The sequence below is a fragment of the Annulohypoxylon truncatum genome (genome assembly GCF_022578515.1).
Source record: "Annulohypoxylon truncatum strain CBS 140777 unplaced genomic scaffold F4807scaffold_24, whole genome shotgun sequence".
NCBI classification, from domain to species: Eukaryota; Fungi; Ascomycota; class Sordariomycetes; order Xylariales; family Hypoxylaceae; genus Annulohypoxylon; species Annulohypoxylon truncatum.
Window position 1 is genome coordinate 411,550 of NW_025953810.1, and position 15,112 is coordinate 426,661.

Sequence of the window (15,112 nt, forward strand, 5' to 3'; positions counted from 1 at the left end):
ACCGAAGAAGAAATCATGATGCGACGGTGAACCGTCTTACACAATAAAATGAACTGAATAATCACGACAAAGAGATTCGCCAATGCAGGTTGAGAATAATCAGATTTTGTGCCGCTCGGGCGTGGTGGCACTAAACTAATTATAACATCAAACCCCTTATTTCTATCAGTTAGAGAGTCGTTCACGAGGTATCAGCTGTGACGTGGAGGAGATTTATGAAATGCGCTATCCAGGGGCTTGGAAGTCCTTGACGCTGTCTCTAGCCGAACACAAACAAATTCGCCTGAAAATGACGGAATACAGGTATATGTATATTTTCAGCTTGCTTATTGTGGCGTCAGGGTCTGGTATTAACAGAGCCTTGCTATGGCCGCTTCCTATTCCCCCGCAACACCAAGGGTGATATTCTATATCTTATTTGATCAGCGGCAATATCGTTTCCGCCGATCGTGCCAACAATTTGGTGTAGAAATCGTCTCTTAGGACACCGCTAGCATGGTCCTTCAAGAACTGCAAGGTACCTTCATCCACCTCCCACGGTTCAGCTTCCATCTGTTCCGACCCGAAGCCACCGTTCGGGGTCCGATCGATAGGCGGCATGGCCTCGAAAGCTAGACCACCCTTATAACCTATCTCACGCAGCGTCTGAACGATGAGGGGCCAGTCCAAGTTTCCATCTCCCGGGGAAAGACGATTGTTCTCACCGAGATGGAAGTCGAAAAGCTTGTCGCCGCACTTGCGTAGTGCGGCGATTAAATCGGGTTCTTCGATATTCATGTGAAAGGGATCGAACGCGATGCCAAGATTCGGGACTTTCGCATCGTCAATGAGTCGTAAAACCTGGGAGACGTTGGTGATCAGATACGTCTCGAATCGGTTCAGAGGCTCTATGGCTACGCGGACCTTCTTCTCCGCGGCGTGGAGCGCCACCTCTCTCACGCCCTGCACGACCCATTTCCACTCATCGTGCGGGCTTGCTTTCGGCTGCAGCTTTCCGACTGTGCAAGGAACCAACGTCACTACCTCCGCACCCAGTCCGGCTGCTAGGTCAACAAGGCTCTTCATGTACCCAACTGTGGCTTCTCGCTGGGCTGGATCCACGGCGGCTAAGTCGCGGGAGCCGTACATTATTGTTACAACAGCCCAGCAGCTCATATCGTATTTCTTCAAAAGAACTTGCGTTTCGCCTATATGGTATCTTGTCGGTTCACCAGCGAGCTCGATTGACGTATAACCGAGAGAGGACGCTCTCCGAAGCGTCACCTCGAGAGGCTCAGGTCTCATCCAAGTATGAGTTGATAGATGCATATCGAAGAGTGTATGGTCTCAGAGCTTAGGATTAATCAAGTAAGATTTTCTGAGGCTTAATAGGTATCGCCATTGAGATCGATCTGTCGGTAATGAGGCCATCCTTTTATATGCCTCACAGATAGATATGATATCCGTACATCTGAGTGTATATGTCGATTTACATCGAGAAATTGCGCAGTCTCGACCCCCAGATCCGTATATGATCGCATACTATTCCTATGACCCAATCTGGATGTTGGTCAGAGGAATGGATTTATAATCCACTGTGACAATGGGAGCGGCGCCACAGTAAGAACAACGATTTCCGGACTTGCCGGATCGAGCAGGCCCGCACACCGCCGCACTTCTGCGGACTTGCTTTTATTGACTGAAACATTCACTTACATCCCACCAACAACAAGGTGTTAAAGGTGTGAAATATGAAAAACATCAGGTTTCTCGGAGACGGCAGCGATGGCTGTGGGTCGAAACGCAAACAAGTGCGGCGAGCTTGCAATTCTTGCCGAAGAGGAAAACGCAGATGTCTCCATGATCCCGGTAGTGATGCTCTGGCACAGCGGGAAAGGGGCGCGATCCAAAAACCGACGATTGCGGTGAATTTACCAGATAGTCGTGACAATATTCATCCAGTACATCACCAACCTCAAGAATCTCTAGGCGCTAGACGGGCACTTGAGCAAAGCCAGCACTCTTCATCCTCCATATTAACCCCGAGGCCCACAGTTCCCTTCGTTGGTCCTTCGTCAGCGCACTCTCTTCTGCTCTCTGCTTGCAAATTTTCCAATATGGTGGCCCCCGGTATAGACTTAGATGCTACATACAAGCTCCCCTATTCACGCATCCTACGCCCTTCCTTCCAGGATATGAAAGCACCCCCTTCTGAGAGGCGGCCAGGTGTAGGCCCCGGATATCTCCCAATGGTGGTGAGAGCAGTCTTGCCCTATCTGGAAATCGAATGTCTCCAGATGCTCCCTCCTCAACGAGATCTCGAGGCCCTTATACAAATTTTCAAAGAGGAAATCCACCCGATCATGCCTATAATAGACTTCGGCACGCGAGCACTTACAGAGCCCGCGAACGACGATAACCCGGCATCCATCGTCATGAGGCAGGCCATCTGCTTAGCTGCTTGTAAGAACGTCTCGGCCAGACAGCATCTCAACCTTCCAGGACATGAAAACGGAGATACCCTTGCCCATACGCCCCGTTCGTTTGCTGACATGCTCTTCGGTGCCCTAAAAATTGGCCAGGATATTGGTCTAGTTGGTGATAGGGTGGAGCTCGTCCAGGTTCTTGCGCTGATGACCTTTCACTCCTATGGTCCGGATGGCGATGACGAAACTGCCCGATTATTCAGCCAGGCGGTATATTTCGCCTTTTCTGCTGGCTTACACTACCCCTCACCACCAGGAAGTCCCATTCCGGAAGCACGGCGTGTGGAGTTGCTTTGCTCACTCTTTGCTCTTGACAAGATCATTGCCATGACCAGTGGCCGACCCACCATAATTCACTCTAGCGAAATATGTTTACCGGAGCAGAACGATGTTGTAATGGATACCCTATACCCCGGTCTTAAATCGCTATTCTCTTTAAGCAATATGCTTGACTGTGTCTTAGATCTTTATCGAGCACAGCCAGCCGAGGAAATGGCAAGAGAAAGATGCGTATGGAAAGCATCTTGGCCGGAATTCGAGGACTTGGCAAGGGACTGTAAGGTCCAGACTATGGAACCTCCTCTGCAAGCCTGCCTGGAACTCCTCTATCACGTCATTGGCGTCATATCCTACCGTCCGCCTCAACTTCCACTTTTCCAACAGCATGCCCAAAGTGCCCCAGAGAGTACACCACTATCTGTCGTCCAAAGCGCAAAAGTTAGGCAGAAATACTGTGCTCAAAAGATCTCTTTTCTCCTTACCATAGAGATATCTAAGTTTCCCTTTATCCCGTATGCAGCATCTCTCTCGTTGACAGTAGCTCTCCGCAATATGAAGCAAGCTACACTTGAGAGCACAAGGACGATGGCGAAGGGCGACGTAGAAAGAAGTCTTAGAGTTCTTGCAGGATTGGTAGATACATATTGGCATGCGGAATCGGCGAGCACGATCGGTCGTCAGATATTTCAGAGCTTCGCATGATGAAACGCATTTGCGACGCAAAATCCAGTAGTCTTCGTATATAATTTATTTTCACTGCTATTTATTAGCACTGAAATGACCTGAACCTGTAAATATATATCCTATAATACTATGAATTAGCAAAGGGTAAAAATGTACCAAAATCAATCTCAGACTCGGACACTGTAAAACATCAAAAGTGATACAGCGTTAGCTTATCAACGCCATATTTTCCCTTCTCAAAATGATTATATAAATTGGATCTCCGGGGATGCTGTTGGTGGCACGAAGACTAAATAGTGCGTATACGCTGACACGATGGCATTTAGAACTATGCTCTACTCGTTGCTTCATGTCGATTACCTACCTAGCCCAATGTCTGCCTAGGTAGGTATTTACGTACTCCACGCAGGGTATTGTACCAATGAATGTAGATAATCCTGTGGGGGTGGGATGGCCATGTCATCCTGCAGATTCCGGCGCGTATATCACCATCATAGCCTTGCTCTCCTCGCAATGTAGTTCACGTCCACAGCATAGGATAGTGAAGCTCGAAAGTTCGTCTCGATGTGGCTTCTAGACACTAAAAACATTACTCTCGAGTTTCTCAACGAGGCTCAAGTTCTCAACCATCCGTATGCGATCCTCTCTCACGTGTGGGGTCACGAAGAGGTCCTTTGGCACGAAGTACGAGATGATCGAACAGCGATACAGAGCAAGGCAGGATGGGAAAAGATAATTAGGTTTTGCGCCACGGCAGCAAAATACGGATTTGCATACGCGTGGGTAGATACCTGTTGCATTGACAAACGCAGCAGTGCCGACCTGACCGAGGCTATTAATTCCATGTATAAATATTATCATGACGCCGCAGTGTGCTTTATATATCTCGAAGACGTGCACAAGTGTATTGACAAAGGGAGCAACGCACCACCCGGGGCGACGACAGCAACCCGAGATCAACTACTATCTGCAGTACGCACTACAAAATGGATCTCAAGGGGATGGACATTGCAAGAGCTGCTAGCGCCCAGCCGACGATGCTTCTTCGCCGCCGACTGGTCTGAGATCGAGGAGGGAGGAGACCTGCTTGACGTTCTCGCCGAAACTGCAGAGATTAGTAGACAGCTGATTGAAGATAGGAGTCTGCTGAGAAGTTTCTGCATCGCGGAGCGCATGAGATGGGCTTCAAAACGAAACGTGACGCGGGGGGAAGATGTTGCATATAGCCTCATGGGTCTCTTCGACGTCCACATGCCAGTCATGTATGGCGAAGGAGCTGAAGTTGCTTTTAGAAGATTGCAGCGCGAGATCATGCAGTCGTCTTTTGACATGACTATTTTTGCGTGGCGTGCGGACTATGAAAGCAGCGGTTTCCTGGCTCGATCACCCGCTGATTTTGCGGACGTTCCTCGTTTGGAACTCTGGGCACCGTGGAATCTTGCGCCGTTCTCGTCAACCAACGTAGGACTCTCCATTCGATTAAATATTACCAATGAGCAACAAATACTTGACGCAAATAATCAGCACCACCGAAAATTTGAAGAACTGCCCAAAGGCGTAACCCTCGTCGCGGCTTTGCAGTGTGACGTGCAAACACCAACAGGTCAATGGCAGATCCCCATGGTCTACTTGGAGCCAGTGAAAGGGGCGAGATTCTTCATTAATGGCAGAAATCTCAAGGCGTATCGTAGGATTCGATGCGCTGAGTGGATGACAATACCATCTGAACAACTTGTTGGCTGCCCCTTCGAGGATATTCTCGTTCTTCATGACGAGCAGTACGAATTAGTCCGGCGAGCAACGCAACAGCATTATTCGAGGAGAGAACCATGTGAAGAACATGGCCGCTATTGAGTAATATATCTGAGTGGGATTTAGAGAAGGGGCACATAACGGGATGATGAGCTTGGATGGTATATTCCTTTTCTAATGATCGTTCTATAATAATAATTCGATGTGTTACAGCTTCTTGCTATTAGGTGACAGCTAATGCTCATACCTTCAATGTTGTCGGGCCGGCATCCGAGTTTAGGTTTAGGTTCGATTTAAGTTAGCATGAATGTGGCTGTACTGGCTAGGCCTTACTTTAATTTATACTTAGGTAGCTGGTGGTTAAGAGACAATTGCGGAACTCCCTGACAAGACTATCGCCGAGTACTTACCGAATTAGGCACATTCAGCTGCCATTTTGGTCCAAGTGCTGGCGCGAGCATCAATAACGCCCAAGAAGGTTCAAATCTCCAGAACACGAGAATCTGGCCTTGGCATTTCCTCGTCAATCGGGAGTCGGCACCTTGTCAGTATGGATTGCATGTAATTAAAAGATGCGACAGGTGTTAAACTTTCCATGTACGTACTTTACATAAATAGATCAATCCTAAGACTTTCTTACGGGGCACATATCCATGGATATAGATTTAAATTTTTGAGCAAGGCCGTAGAACTACGGATTACATAAGAATATACAAGAGCTGAATAGGCAAACAAGGAAGCTGTGTGTGGCAGCGGGGACGGGCACATTCCAAAAATGGTTGTAAATAAAGGATGTACCTGCTTTTCATGCAAGTAATACCTCCGTGGCCTCCATAGCACATACGTAAGCTCGCGTAGCTGACGAGAACCATAAATTTGCGTCTTATGCCTGAATAATTAATCTTTGAGGAGATTCATAACTAGTATCTTTTCTCTTCCGTCTTCGACCCTTTATTATAATACTTGGACTTGGTTTTCAGTGTGTTTTTTTCTTAAATAATTCATGTTAACCTGCAGTAAATATAACAATAGCTAATGCACCTTTCGGAGGCACGGGTCAGCAATGACGCAAGGTGTGACATCCCGCACAGATGTGTACTCCTTGGAGAAGTTGGTCAGGAACCTGCAGCTGAGTACAATTTATGCTGTGTGAAGGCATTCTGGGCATCAAAGAATTACACAGTTTGTGTAGCAGATATATTTACAGTCAAGAGGCATCGATGACATGATACATATATACATATACGTAGGTATAACTACCTGCCAGCTGCTTGCGGAAAGGGTACGGTGGGTAAGTACGAGCTGTAAGAGCTGACATGATCATATGGTGATATTGTTGGCCTTGAGCCATTAGCTGGGGCTGGTTTAGCGGACAATAGCCAGTCGCTTCATTGCGCCGAAGCGCCGTTTCTGACCGTTATTTTTTTTCTTAATATTTCTAGTTTAAGGTTCTTGCATTTTCTGGGGCGGTACAACTGGACACACACTCTTAATCTGGCACGATGCAAGCCCTGTCCGTTCCCACTTTCTTGACTTTCTTAGCCTAGCCAGCTAATTCAAGGTTTACTTTTTCCCACGTTCTTGTCCAGTCCAGCCAAGTGCAGCCCAGCCCGTTGGCATCGCCTTTTTTACCTTACCTCATTTGATAGGTCACACGGCCTAGATTTCGGTTTGGATTCGTTTATCGTACACCATACACACCTACTCTTTCCCTCGTTTGATTTTCATTCACTCATTCATTCCTTTTTCTCCCCGCTGCATTTCTCCATTTCTCCCCTTCTCCCCACGACATCATTCGAACTAGCACCGCAAATTGTTCACATTCGTTTGATCCAATCTAGAGGGGGAAGAACGCGGCCATGTCGCAGAATTGAACGAGTAGAGGAGAACAACAGCCAAGACACGAGTTCCCCTCGTTCTTTTTCTTATTCGCATTCCGTAGCCCGTAACCCACAAACCCATACCTAACACGACAGACGCGAGAAGCCCTTCCCGATTTGCCGATTCTCCCAACGACCGGTTAATCATTAGCGTCTTTGTGTATTCTCGACAATAACAACCTCATCACCCACTACGATAATTTACAAATCAACTTTGTTCTTTCAGGACGACCCTCAGCATTATTACAACCAACTCCGTCAATAATCTGATTTGTTAGTCGATAACGTTTTTGGTTGGGCCTGGACATCGAACACCGCATAATAATCCATTGTTTCTCAGTCGTGATACCATTGAATAGGAGGAGGGCCAAGCGCCGCTCGTTTTACGAATACAAGTTGGATCTGTGACGGAAACTCACCAATTTTCTCGAATTACTCACGTCCCTTACATCCGAAATATTTTGGCATCTGATATTCGCACTTCGCCATGGGTATGTTTTCATCTTACAAAACTTACACACCCAGATTTATCATATCGGACAAATTGTTCTAGCCGGCTAACGCTTTTTCAGCTCAACCTGTGACGACCGTTGTGCCCTTCGCATCGTTACCCTCGTGCGCCGTACAATGTGGACCCCTCTACGATGCCAACGGTGCCTGTGTACCCCCTGCCGCTGCACAGGCCGATGAAACTACCTATGATTCCTGCTTCTGTAAATACGATTCACTTCAACCATTCAGCAAAGGGACATCGGGAGTTTGCGACCAAGCGTGTACGGCCGATGCAGGTGGTTTATCCAGCATTCAAGGCTGGTTCACAAGCTTCTGTGCCAAAGCCGCCACCGCCACCACATCATCTTCCTCGTCGACAAGTTCGAGCACCAGTGGTTCAAGTTCATCGAATGATTCTGGTGGTGGAGACTGGTATGTTTTTTTGTTTTTCTTGTTACCAGCACCCCGACTTTGGAAACTGATACTTTACTCTACAGGCTCTCGACACATTGGAAATGGGTCATCATGATTGTAATCATCGTTGTGGGCATTGCCGGAATCTGGACTGGCGCATGTATATGGCGTCGCAAGTACCTTAAGAAGAAGGATCGAATGTACGAGCTCGGCAAAGGACTCCCCAGCAGCGTCGCGGTCAACACACAGGGTAACTTGGTCGGTTCCGGTGCGCGCGATAGCAATTACTCCAACCAAGGCGCATTCATGTCAGGCTCCGGTGGTGCCGGTTATACCGAGAAACCGAAAAAGGAGCGCAAGAAGTGGATCGTCACCCAACGAACGTGAACAGCATAAAGCCAGCAAAGCTCAGTTTCAATCATTTACGACACTCCTTTCATGTTCCAATATCATCCTCTATCAAACTCGTCATTATCGCAGTTTACTATACCTACCGTCGTAGGACTATTCCTTAAGCATGTCGTCGATTCAAATTCCACATACAAGGCGTTAGGGATGGAAAGGTGTTTCTACGATATTATATCGATGCGGGTTCTTATCGTCTGATTCTTGAACAACTAGGCGTGGGGGAATCGATCTGGGTAAGCCATGGATTAGGATCAGGCAGCATGGGACGGTTTGATATCAGTTTACTAGTCTCTGTTCTTCTTAGGAGAGATCTAGGAGAGAAGCCTAGGATACCTCGCGGTGGTTGTTGTCTCGCTGGAACGGACAAGTACGATTTGAGATAAAAGACTTGATTGTCTTGTCTTAAAACCTAGCTTTAGCTACATCAAAAACCTGTGAGCCAATACTAATACTGTACAAAAATTCCTAGTGCATATTTCTCATTTTTGGGCGGCCTCTAAATCGCTTCCTATTTCGAGTGCTTATCAACTTACTGCGCTGTTAGATATCGCGCTTTTAGGTAGGAACAGCTAATTTTTACGGGGTCGTACGATGGCAAGATACATAAGTCACCATTAAAACGTATAGAGGCCACCGATAATCTCGAGATCTCAGAAAATCTGGTTTTCTCCCCGTCCGAAGCTGTCAAAAACGGCTTGTGCGCGAAGCGTACATGTACCCGGGTACACAGCCCCCCCTCCCCAGCCCCCTTTTTGTGCGATTGGGGAATATAGGGGTATAGTTACACAAATGTCACGTTAAAATCTTACGGCGGATCTTTACGCGTAACCCTCATCTCAGGAACGGAACGGTAGGCGCTCCTCATTGTGCGACGTATAAGTATGTAGGCTATTGTAGGATGGTTTTGTGTCTGAGCTGAAGAGCGAGGAATGGGAATACGTGGTGGGGGCCTGGATCGTGGAAGGTTTCATTAGGCTATAGGGAGAGTATACAGACAGGTGTAATTGGTGGGTTCTCCTTGGCCTACTAGGGAGGGAGATGAATGGATGCGAGTGCGTGGGCGTGTGAAGCGACCAATAGACTCGAGGGGAATCCTACTCGTGGTCATTAGCCTCGATATCTTATATCGTCACGATAGCATCAAAGTCAAGCCCAAGGAACAGATTAAGCTTCAACCACGCACCTGAACCTTATGCACCAATCGCGACCCCATGCAATATCAACAGTCATGATCATACCTCGTATTCATCGCACCTATGCATGTATCTATGTACGAGACGTATGCCTCATGACCTCATTTCGTAATTCAGTAACAGTGAAAAACAAAACAAAGCATAACAAACTCCCTTATCCTCCGCGTATGCGAACCCTAATTTTTTCGTATGCTCGTGGATGTCGTGCTCAACTCCGACATTCCCTTCCAACAACACCTACGCCTCCGCTCCCTGAACTACCGCATCTCAACCATAGACCTATTGACCGTACCCGACTACGCCGAGTACTCGGCAGCATCCATATACAGATCAATCAGACACCCGGCGCTCCAAGCCTGGGTCGGGCTCGAGTCGGGGCAGAATTCGCCGTTCTTCTGGGTAAGCTCCGTGAGCCCCGCCCACTCGCTGCTCCGGATCTGGTCCTTGCACCCGGCCAACCTCCTCGTGACCTGCTGGAAGGCCTCGACCCGGCCCTGCTCCGTGTTCCTCCTCATGAGATCGAACTTGAGGAGGGCGCGTAGGAAGAAGCCCGTGGGCCAGAGCCATTCGGGGCCCTGGTGGTAGTTCCTGCCCTTGGAGGTGGCGAAGTCGTCTGAGTCCTCGCTGTTGATGTAATACGGCCGGTAATTGAGGTCGGACGGGTCGAGTGTCGCCATTCCTGTTGGCCCGCGCAGCACCTTGTCCGCGAGCACGAGGGCGCCCGTCGCGTGGTCTGGATTGAAGAGGTCTGGGGCTACCGTCATGGCGATGGCGAAGTTGGGCCGGAGCTGGTAGTCCTCGTACTCCTTTCCGGAGCGGAAGAGGTCCTTGTAGATACCGCGGCGGTTGACGACGGCAGGGTTGACGGCATATTGTGCGTCATCTGATGGGTTGACTGGCACGTAGTAGCTATGCTCGAAGCTTGACTTAAGAAGACCGGCCCAAGCCGAGAATGTTATTTCTGAACCGTCAGACTTTGTCACGCCCTTGTACGGATATTTGCCGTCAGCGTTGAGCTTGGCGAGCCATTTCAAGGTACTATAGAGCAGTCCTGTGATCTCAATGGCAGCACCGTCGCGAGGGGTGCCTGGGATACCCTTCGAGCCCGCACGCTCACTCTCACCCATCTTGTCCATCCAGGTACCACAATTGAACTGGTTTCCGCCGAATATAATGCCATTTGACCAGTCGACATTGACCTCGATATTGAAGCCCTCGTCGCGCATTTGGGAGTCGATGCTTGGGCCCGCATTGGCCTCACGGAATTTTAGCCCGGATGCGTGGCGTTGCAGGGCTTCTTGGATAACATCTGTAATGGTACTTTCCGTCGAATACGCTCGCGGGTCGTCAGAGGCAAACCAGGTATCGTCATAAGGTAAGAAACGACGTTTCACCTTCCTCTCCAGGAGATTCAAACCGTTGGGTGCATATTGTGTGTAATCCTGGATGCATTGCAAAAAGAACCAGACAGAGTCTCGACTATTATATCGCGGAAGGTTTCCGCTGCTGAGAAGATTGGGGATCATGCCGTGTTTGAGAACGCTTGCAAATGCGAAGATGTGTTCCGCGGCCTCGTCGAACCGGCCTGTCCCAAGGTAAAGGCCACGGAGGGAGATAAAAACATCACGACCCCAGCATCTTGCCCATTCAACAGCGAAATGTGGCAAGCCGGCCGCCAATGAGGGAACAAGATTCTTCGGCCAAAGCGAAGCGGATTTAACCAGGCCTGTCATTTGCACACTAACCATCGCCAGGCTCTGAAGGAACCACTGGTTGTTCTGCACCTTTTCATTCATAAGCTGTAGGCCTCTTTCCCAAGCGGCCTTATAGGCAGTCCGCACGATTAGTGCAAAGTAGCGCGGCAGGAGAAAGCTGGGAATATCCCGGATTGCATCGAACCGATTCTTAAGCCAGGCTGCGGGTTTAGCGAGGCCAGCGAACTCTTTTTGATGGCTTATCCTTTCGAGACGTCCGACAGTATAGTCGAGAGCCCATTGGCCGTTGCGGAGGTTTTCACACAAGGGGTGGGCTAAGTTATTGTCCTTGATAATGTCCTTCAAGAGACTCCACCAACCCTGAAGACCGGCATATACTATCTTCCCATGTCCCGGAATGTCATATGTGCCATCTTTACCATCACTACCGCTGAGCTCTTCGGCTTCGCAACGGTACAGTAGAAAATTGAGGTCGACCAGGTCAAGCTCGCTCATGGCCTCCTTAGCCCCAGACGTAACATAGGTATCCAGGCCTGCCGAATGCTCTGCAGCGGGAATCCAGGTTTCGAACAAAGCGATACTGCCAGGCGGAAATTTGTCGCGTACCGTGATAACTGTTTCACTCGAACTAACTTCCAACCGAATACCTGGTACATTGACCACTTTACTAGGAAGGCCCCGCAGGTATTTCTTGTCACTTTCAACTGCCTCTTTGGCTTCCTTGCTGTCGTCAACCTCCAACATCCAGCTTCCCAGATGCCGCGCTTTCGTGCCGCTAAGACGTACGGCGCTAAATGCACCATTACCATTTCCATAACCTGGGTAGGCAGTATGGGCGATGAGGAAGTATCCCTTTCTCGACTCGGGATGTACTCTGTGGACGGTGATGTACTGATCTTCATGGTGAATATGTGTTTCGTCGTATCCATCCTTCCCCATCAATGTATGAATCTCATTGAGCAACTTCTTGATGCCGCCAATTCCACCTTTTCCACCTCCTATTTTTACTTCTTCGGCGGAAGATGACTCAGATGTGTATAGTCTAGTTTCGTTCACTAGATCGACAAGCTTTGGGTATATCTCATCGTATCCCATGACACTACCTGTTGCGCTAGCACACATACACACCAAGGCGGCGTTTGGTAGGGTATCTCGGGCATCTCGCTTCTGAGCAGGAACTTCGTTGTCGTGTGTACAATCCATAAACAGAGCGTTGACTGGAACGGGCTTGATTCTGCGAACGACCTCTCGAGTAGTACCATCAGCAAGTCCAGGACTTGTGGGAGCACTTTCGACGGAACGTTTCGAAATCTCATCGACCTCAAAGCTGCCAATGGGGCGTCCGCCGTGGCGATGTACCAATCTGCTTAGTTCCGCCGTGCTCCAAGCCTGCATAGCTTCTCTGATCAATGAACTTAGACCTAGTCTCTTGACAAAGACGTAGTCCATCTCCTCCGAGCCCGTGAAAAGCTCTGCCACAACATATAGGTTTGGTCGAACACGGCGTGCCTCGTCAAGGATATGTTCCGCAACGTGAATCGGTGTAGAGTGGCAGTTATCGATCCGGAAGCCCGCAAAATACTTAGCCAGCATCCGAGCATAGTTGGTCATGTGTTCCCACAGCCAAGGGCTATCCTCAGGGGCGGCTCCATAGCGTAGCTTGACACAATCTCCCCAGATAATGACTTCACGTCTCAAATACACGCGTGATTGCGGGCCGGCATTGTCAATCAATGCATTACCAGCCCAAACCCAACCATTATTGACAAGAACCAAGTCTTCTGACTTGAGTCTCTTAGACGCATCCTCCTTACTTAGACGAGTGAAGTACGTTTCGATTATAGGATTCTCCTCGTCAATAGGACCAAGCTTCGGTCCATGCTCGTCCAGACGAACGTACTTGATCCTATTGAAGAGTTGCTGGAGAATTTCTCCAATCTCCTTGTCATACTCCGCATAGAACGGGACATTGACCACATCCAAAATTTGGACTAGTTTAGAACGAATAGCCGCTTCATCTGCCTCTCCCCTATACTTTCCAAACAAAGTAGCAATTAGACCAGCCGAAACTTTTGGATTAATAGACCGCCGGAAACGTGCGCCAAGTCTGTCGTTGCCGACCAGACCATTCTGAACTAGATACATAGCTTGATCTTCGAGACTACCTACTTTGAGCTTGTCAAGGACACTACTATCAGTTCCCTGGGGAATGTGTACTTGTCCAACTGCCCAAGATTCAATTGCAGCATCTACATCCCTGTCAACATCAAGTGTGTAGTATTCCCATAGACGAATCTCAGCAATGACATGCTTTTTGATACCGTCCATAACGTTGATAAGATCATCGGTAGAGAGAAGCTCCTTAGGATATCCTAGTTTTTCAAGCCTAGAGCTGAAGACGAGGAGTTGGGTGTCCAGAACGTAGGCAGATTCGAGCCAGGGAGCGGTGTTAAGGTTGTACCCAGCCTCCGGGTGATCCAAAAGCCATTTGCTGTTATTGGCGGTGTGGTTTAAGACGATGTCAGTCAGACTGAGGAGAGAATGGTTCTGTTCCAGGCTATCAACCATTTGTTGTACATTCTCCTCTCCTCGGGGAAAACATTCTGGATCCCATCCGAGCTGATCATACAAACTGTAAGGTGAATTTGAGGCTCCACGAATTTGGAGGGGTGTGAAATGTATCATGTTATACCCACGGCCACTGATACCTCGTAAATGGTTCTCCCAATCAGACGGGTATTTTCCCATGAACTTGCTGATGACGGAGAATATTGACAACGCCGGTAGCGGTAACAAGCGGCCGTCAAGCGACAAGCGGGGAGCAATGTCAATATAGTATTTAGGGGTCGTTTTAGACTCGACAGAGGCCGGTACATTCGTGGCTAGGGTAGAGGAAAGAGGTGGTAACTCGGCATAGGTGGTATAAAATGCGAAAGCACCAGCTTCATAAACAGGGATGGATATTTCTATCGTTCGATTGAAATCAGGATTTAGTCTGGAAGAAGGGTTAGCAAGACAATCCCGGAACCTTCTTACAGCTATCCGTTAGACATACCTGTACTCTCGGAACTGATCTCTGTGGAACTCGGATCCCCGTTCGGGTATGTTGACCCATAAGCTGCCTTGTCGACATATGGAAGAGGTGCCCTCTATTGTGAATCGTATGGTGATAGGATCTTTGGACGTCGGGGCAAGATAAATGTACTCTCCAGGAACATCTGGAGCGCCATTATCCTTCAAAGGGAGTATATAGACCTCGTCTGAGGAGACGATCCGGGGAATCATGATGTCGAGTCCTCCTCACTTGGAATCTCAGGATTCCGGCCCGAAAATGTGCCCAACGTCAAACAATAGAAGAGGAATGTCCTCAGCAAAAAACGAGCAGGAAAATTGTCTGAATGTCTGAAGACTTGTGACAACAAAACTAGAAGAAAAAAAACCCGAAATGTAAAAAGAAAGGAAACAAATAGGTTAGGTTATTCGGCGGGGGAATACCTAAACGATAGCAACGGTAGGGCTCAAACGAACGCGATGCGACTGAAAGTGAAACTGAAAAGCGAAAAGGAAGGAAAAGTAAGGCAAAGTGGGATGTGACGATCACTGGAGATGATCGACGATCGACGATTCAACACGGTTCAGCGGTTCAGCGGGGGCAGCGGGGCTTCCAGGATTGCCTGTAGGTTGTACAAGTGGTAGCTTAAGGCTGGTAGGCTGCGTATAATAGCTAGCGCGACTGCCCGCATCGATATTTGTATGCCGTGCGACGTATGACGTCATGATTGGACTGCTTATATAGCTTCGTGTGTTCCCAGCACACAACCAGACGAATA

The 15,112-nt window shown here is 48.6% G+C and overlaps 5 protein-coding genes across 5 annotated transcripts; 3 read left to right on the forward strand and 2 right to left on the reverse strand.

Moving 5' to 3' along the window:
• Nucleotides 1–408: 408 nt before the first annotated feature.
• On the reverse strand, nt 409–1,519 carry F4807DRAFT_163586 (xylose isomerase-like protein). The gene has a single exon (XM_047993363.1). The coding sequence runs from the start codon at nt 1,306–1,308 to the stop codon at nt 415–417; it is 894 nt and encodes a 297-aa protein (XP_047852579.1). The 5' UTR covers nt 1,309–1,519; the 3' UTR covers nt 409–414.
• F4807DRAFT_163615 (uncharacterized protein) lies at nt 1,520–3,719 on the forward strand. The gene has a single exon (XM_047993365.1). It carries the CDS (start codon nt 1,731–1,733, stop codon nt 3,444–3,446), a length of 1,716 nt encoding a protein of 571 aa, XP_047852580.1. The 5' UTR covers nt 1,520–1,730; the 3' UTR covers nt 3,447–3,719.
• On the forward strand, nt 3,612–5,836 carry F4807DRAFT_163602 (HET-domain-containing protein). Its single transcript, XM_047993364.1, has one exon. The coding sequence runs from the start codon at nt 3,993–3,995 to the stop codon at nt 5,280–5,282; it is 1,290 nt and encodes a 429-aa protein (XP_047852581.1). The 5' UTR covers nt 3,612–3,992; the 3' UTR covers nt 5,283–5,836.
• Nucleotides 5,837–7,413: 1,577 nt separating this feature from the next.
• Nucleotides 7,414–8,243, forward strand: F4807DRAFT_163639 (uncharacterized protein). Its single transcript, XM_047993366.1, has 2 exons — nt 7,414–7,551; nt 7,633–8,243. The coding sequence occupies exons 1-2, from the start codon at nt 7,548–7,550 to the stop codon at nt 8,079–8,081; spliced, it is 453 nt and encodes a 150-aa protein (XP_047852582.1). The 5' UTR covers nt 7,414–7,547; the 3' UTR covers nt 8,082–8,243.
• Nucleotides 8,244–9,725: 1,482 nt separating this feature from the next.
• F4807DRAFT_163653 (glycoside hydrolase family 13 protein) lies at nt 9,726–15,091 on the reverse strand. The gene is made up of 2 exons (XM_047993367.1): nt 14,338–15,091; nt 9,726–14,277 (listed from the first exon to the last, which is right to left on the reverse strand). Exons 1-2 carry the CDS (start codon nt 14,565–14,567, stop codon nt 9,864–9,866), a joined length of 4,644 nt encoding a protein of 1,547 aa, XP_047852583.1. The 5' UTR covers nt 14,568–15,091; the 3' UTR covers nt 9,726–9,863.
• Nucleotides 15,092–15,112: the final 21 nt, after the last annotated feature.